We start from the raw sequence: 6,000 nt of genomic DNA on the forward strand, positions 1-6,000 counted from the left end.
CGTACGCCCCTGAGGATGAGAAGGAGGCTGCCCTGCTCGATGAGGACCTGGAGGGGGAAGACTCGGCCGTGGAGGAGGAGCCTGCGGTCAAGTACATCTGCCAAGACAAGGACTTCCTTCTCAACGGTCGGCCTGCTTTCCACGATTCCCCGGTGGCTGACTTCTCCGGCCATGAGATGGACAATGAGTCTCACCTGAGCGAGTCCAGCGACCGCATGTCGGACTTTGAGAGTGCCTCCCTCAAAAACGAGGAGGTCGCCAAGGTTCCCCCGACATCCCCGTCGCCGTCTTCCTCCGTCATGTTGGCCACCGCCGTGGCCACTTCCGCTGAGGACGCCGCAACCACCGGGCCGGACAGCCTGGAGCAGATGAAGGCCATCTACACCAGCTTCCTGACCAACTCTTACTGGTCGTCCCTGAACCTCAACCTCACCCAGCCGCCCGCCGTGGAGAAACCCCCGCGGAGCCACAGTAGCAGCAGCAGCAGCAGCAGTAGCAGCAGTTGTGGCAGCAACGGCAACGGCTACGACTGGCACCAGTCCGCCGTGGCCAAGACGCTCCAGCAGGTCTCTCAGAACCAGAACCGGCTCAGTCACCCGGCGGCGGAGCAAAACAACCTGTTCAGCACCGTGCAGCTTTACCGGCAGAGCACCAAACTCTATGGCTCCATCTTCACGGGTGCCAGCAAGTTCCGCTGCAAGGACTGCAGTGCCGCCTACGACACGCTGGTCGGGCTGACCGTGCACATGAACGAGACGGGCCACTACCGAGATGACAACCACGAGACGGACAGCGAGGGCACCAAGCGCTGGTCCAAGCCGCGCAAGCGTTCTCTGCTGGAGATGGAGGGGAAAGAAGATGCGCAGAAGGTCCTGAAGTGTATGTACTGTGGACATTCGTTTGAGTCTCTGCAGGACCTCAGTGTCCACATGATTAAGACAAAACACTACCAGAAAGTACCTCTGAAGGAGCCAGTGACCCCCGTGGCAGCTAAGATCATCTCCTCTGCCCGGAAGAGAGCCCCCATTGAGCTTGACCTACCAAGCTCCCCAGACTCCAACGGGGGCACCCCCAGACCCTCACTAAATGACCCAAATGACCCTCTCCAGAAGGTATCCAACCCCTATATCACCCCGAATAACCGTTACGGACACCAGAATGGAGCCAGCTATGCGTGGCAGTTCGAGTCCAGGAAGTCCCAGATTCTGAAATGCATGGAGTGTGGCAGCTCCCACGACACACTGCAGGAGCTGACCGCTCATATGATGGTGACTGGTCATTTCATCAAGGTCACAAACTCTGCCATAAAGAAAGGCAAGCCCATCATGGAGTCCCCGTCGACACCTGTTCCCGTCGTTTCCGCCAGCGAGGAGAAGGTCCAGTCCGTTCCTCTGGCAGCCACAGCGTTCTCCCCGCCTCCCCCGCCCATACCTCCCCCATCTAGCGTCTCCCCTGCCATGACTGTGGAGATTAAGAAGGAGGAGAAGGAAGAGGAGTGCACAAAGGAAACCAGCAGCAGCCGCAAAGCCAGGAAGACCAGCGATGACGAGACGGAGGAGAAATTCGATATCTCTTCCAAATATTCCTATTTAACAGAAGAGGATTTAGAAGAGAGCCCTAAGGGTGGGTTTGACATCTTGAAGTCCCTGGAAAACACAGTGACATCCGCTATCAACAAAGCACAGAACGGTGCTCCCAGCTGGGGGGGCTACCCCAGCATCCACGCTGCCTACCAGCTGCCCAACATCATGAAGCTCTCCCTTGGTCACACAGGGAAGAGCTCACCTCTCAAGTACATGTTTCCTGGAGGCGAGATCCTTTCCCCAAATGCCAAAAACCAACCGCTGATCTCCCCTCCCAGTCATCAGACCTCTCCTCTCCCCAAAAACAACTTCCACGCCATGGAGGAGCTGGTCAAGAAGGTGACTGAGAAAGTAGCAAAAGTGGAGGAAAAAATGCGCGAGCCTAGTGTAAGGGCGTCCCCGCTGAGAAGAACCACGCCATCCCCCTGCAGCAGCGAGGCAGGGGAGTCAACCAGGGGCGATTCCCCCAAAGACAGGAGAGGGTCTAAAACCCCTGAGAGCATCGGAGGTGGCAGTCACAAAGAGTCTAATGGCGACACCAATATGAAGGATTCAGTGGAGAACGGGACAGAGTCCACTGTCAGATCCCCAATCTCCGCTTTGTGCAGCAGCACAGCCATCATTACCGACCACCCGCCAGAGCAGCCCTTCGTCAATCCTCTAAGTGCGCTTCAGTCAGTGATGAACGTCCACCTGGGTAAGGCAGCTAAACCTGCTTTACCCTCCCTGGACCCGATGAGTATGCTCTTCAAGATGAGCAACAGCTTGGCGGAGAAGGCTGCGGTTGCCGCTTCCACGCCGGCTCAGACCAAAAAAACCAACGAGCACTTGGACCGCTACTTCTACCACGTCAACAATGACCAGCCGATAGACCTGACCAAGGGCAAGACTGAAAAGAGTAGCTCTCTGGGTTCATCTACATCCACGCCCTCCTCGGTGTCCCCCTCCTCCACAGTCACAATGGCTAAGGCCTCATCCGCTGTGGCCTCCTTCATGTCCAACTCCCCGCTGCGTGAGAATGCCTTGTCCGACATTTCCGACATGCTGAGGAACCTCACCGAGAGTCAAGTCTCCAAGTCCTCCACGCCCACCAGCCTGTCGGAAAGGTCCGACATTGAGGGTGCCACCCAAGAGGAGCTAGAGGAGATCTCACCTGCCCAAAAGCGCAAGGGCCGGCAGTCCAACTGGAACCCCCAACACCTGCTCATTCTCCAGGCCCAGTTTGCATCCAGCCTTCGGCAGACTGGCGATGGGAAGTATGTGATGTCAGACCTGAGCCCTCAGGAGAGGATGCACATATCACGTTTCACAGGCCTCTCCATGACCACCATCAGCCACTGGCTGGCCAATGTCAAGTACCAGCTGAGGAGAACCGGCGGGACAAAGTTCTTAAAAAACCTGGACTCAGGCCATCCAGTGTTCTTCTGCAGCGACTGTGCTTCTCAGATTCGTTCCCCCTCAACTTACGTCAGCCACTTGGAGTCACACCTGGGCTTCAGGCTTAGAGACCTGACCAAACTTTCCGGAGAACAGCTCGTCAGCCAGATCTCACGTCACACCAAAAGCCTGTCTGAAAAACTGCTGTCCAACCACTCCCACTCCAACCCTCACCCCCTCTCTCATGCTCACTCCCCGTCTCCGTCTCCTGACGAGGATGGAAACGGCACCTCCTATCAGTGCAAGCTCTGCAACCGGACTTTTGCAAGCAAGCACGCGGTCAAGCTCCACCTGAGCAAGACCCATGGGAAATCCCCAGAGGATCATCTTATGTATGTCTGTGAGCTTGAGAAACAGTAGCACTAAGCTTTGGACATGCTGCACTCTCTCGCTCACTTACTCTCTTTGTCTTTAGCTTTCACAGACATTTATTTCCAAAAGGACTATTAAGTGATAAAACTGCACAAAGATGCCATACAACTACTGTTTAGTTTCGGCACATGGTTTTGATTTTCTTTAAGGTAGACTCACTCTGGCCCAAAAAGCATTTGTTTGTTTATATTCTCCTTTTTTTTTAAAGATGGTAATTTTTTAAATGTGCAGTGTTGAAGAAAGAGGTGCTGTAGTCACTGATGAAACTTATGAAGGTTTAAAAAAAGATTTTAAAATGAAGTGGTATGTATTTGCAAAGTTGTGTAAATTGGATTTGATTTCCTTATATTTTGGCATCCCTGAGATGCAATAAGCTGCATGCATAAATGAGACAGTTTAGTTATTTGGTAACTAAATCTGGTGCACTTTTCTTTTTTTCTCTTTCCCTCTCTCTCTTTTGGTTAATGTGATCTTTCCGTGCTGGTTTCAGCATCTGAAATTTAACCCTCTGAGTACGGCCAAGCACTTCTACCCCAACGATCCAAAACCCCTACCCAAACAAAAATATTTCAGATTGGAATCGACCAAGCTATTGTGTGGTTCATAAGATGCACAAGGAGAGTACTAGAGGTTAATTTCCAACACAGTCTCTAAACATACATTGTATGTGATGCAAAATCTAAATCTGAAGTCGTTTACTTTGTTTAATCAGGGGCCTTTATGAATTCAGGTCTATGTAAAAATGTATATAAAACATATATACTAATTCCTGTCTAAATTATGCATCATTTTTATATTTTTAATTTAAGAGGAGTATGACTATCTACTGGTGCACAATATATGAAGACATTAATGAAATTGTTTTGCACAATAGTTTTATAAATATGTTATTTAATCAAATGATATGAAAATAAGAGGGAAAAAAATTACAAAAATCTTTTATTTCAACCTCGTGCTCAAAGGGTTAAACCTCTAGTACAAGACAGTACATGTGCTGATATTTGAACATTAAAAGATGTTGTACAAAATATGTTACTTTATGAAGTAATGAAGATTTCCACATGTAACCTCTTATTTATAAGCGCCCTTGGTTGTTGTTTCATATTGTAGAATGCTTTTTTGATTGGTCGTTTCTTTTTTGTTCTGTCTGATTACTCTCCCACAATTCCTAACTGCAGCTTCATCTTTTTGGGATATGAAAGGTAACCATGGTTATCTCACCTCTGACTGACAGTTCTGCTACGTTTTTGGCAGTTAATTTGCTGAAGTAACTGACAGCTGCCAGTGTACGGAAATCGTATGTGTAAAATATTGGCATGTAAACAGCACAGACACTGTAGTGCATTCTGTGCCGTGTTTTTTTTCCGTTGTTGTTGTTGTTGACAATGAAGCACCCATTATATGACTTCATATAACCTTTTTTTCTACTCCAGCATTAAAACGAAACCGTTTTTTGCAATAACACTGCGTGTCATGGCTCACAATTATGTCGGCGCTGTGCGTTTTCTAATGAGCACATTAAACTGAAATTGTGTCAGCGTCTGGCTGTGATGAGTTCTAGACGAGGGTGCGGTGAGTGGCAGGGCCCTGTAGAAGCAGCCACACCATTATCCTGTTTGTCCACAAAGCTCTGTCTGGAGCGGGAATGGTCTCTGGGACATATCAGGAGCCACTATGCCAAGCCGCTGAGACAAAGACCACCCAAACACTGTACTGTGTATAACATGTCCATCAAGTATGTGTGTGTGTGTGTGTGTACCAATTCATTTTTTTTGCAATCTCCATTTAAATATGTAGGGCTACGTAAGAAAACATAAATAGAAACTGCATACTGAATGCTGAACTATATCTAAGCCGTCTGGCATTTCTATTCACAAACACAACAACATGTGAACTGAGATGCCCTTCCCCCTCCATCTCCTTGACTGGATGCAGCAGATAATTGCATAAACCCTGGCATTAGCTGTCTCATTTTCACCATTCACCATTCGCTGCTCTGTAATTAGCCCGGGCTTCCATTTTGAATGTACAGTAGATGTTGAAAACAAACAGGGGGAACACAGTTGTTTAAGCCTCATGGAGGGGAACAATGCAACCATGATGAGCTCATGACTTCCAAGTTCTATAAGCAGCAACAATTACGCAAATTCTATCAGTACAGTTAGGTAGTTAGTTACATACTTGGTCTATTGCCTCGCCGTGCATCAGGGCATTCATACCCGAGAGATAGAGAAGGAGGATTGCTTCTCAACTTCATCTTTTGTCCTTACAGTTTGTTTTCATCTTTTAGCTGCCGAATATGTTTCGCGTCAGGTCCTGTCAACGAAACTACCTCACAGATAAACTCCTACACACAGTTAAAGACCAACAACCGCGCACACATACACACACACACACACACACACAGACTCTCACACACTCCGGCAGCCAGGTAGAGCGACTTCATCCGTGGTGACAAGGTGCCGCTGTGTGTGAAAATGTCAGCCTTCACAGCCGTGTCTGACGTCTGGCGCCGTATTTAAGGCTCTCATTAGTCGCAAAGAAAATATGCGTGAAATTGAAGTGTAAGAAAGCCATTTTCTCTCCCCTCTCACATCCAGGGAGCGTA

The 6,000-nt window shown here is 49.0% G+C and overlaps 1 protein-coding gene across 2 annotated transcripts in view; it reads left to right on the plus strand.

The window, feature by feature from the left end:
- tshz3b (teashirt zinc finger homeobox 3b) overlaps positions 1-4,856 on the plus strand; it is a 35,568-nt gene extending 30,712 nt beyond the window's left edge. For both annotated transcript variants that reach the window (XM_020056363.2, XM_010891405.3), the window contains exon 3: positions 1-4,856. In XM_020056363.2, the coding sequence (XP_019911922.2) occupies positions 1-3,380 (3,380 nt within the window). In that variant the 3' untranslated portion in view covers positions 3,381-4,856.
- The last annotated feature ends 1,144 nt before the right edge of the window (positions 4,857-6,000 follow it).

Source organism: Esox lucius, chromosome 2 (genome assembly GCF_011004845.1).
Source record: "Esox lucius isolate fEsoLuc1 chromosome 2, fEsoLuc1.pri, whole genome shotgun sequence".
NCBI classification, from domain to species: Eukaryota; Metazoa; Chordata; class Actinopteri; order Esociformes; family Esocidae; genus Esox; species Esox lucius.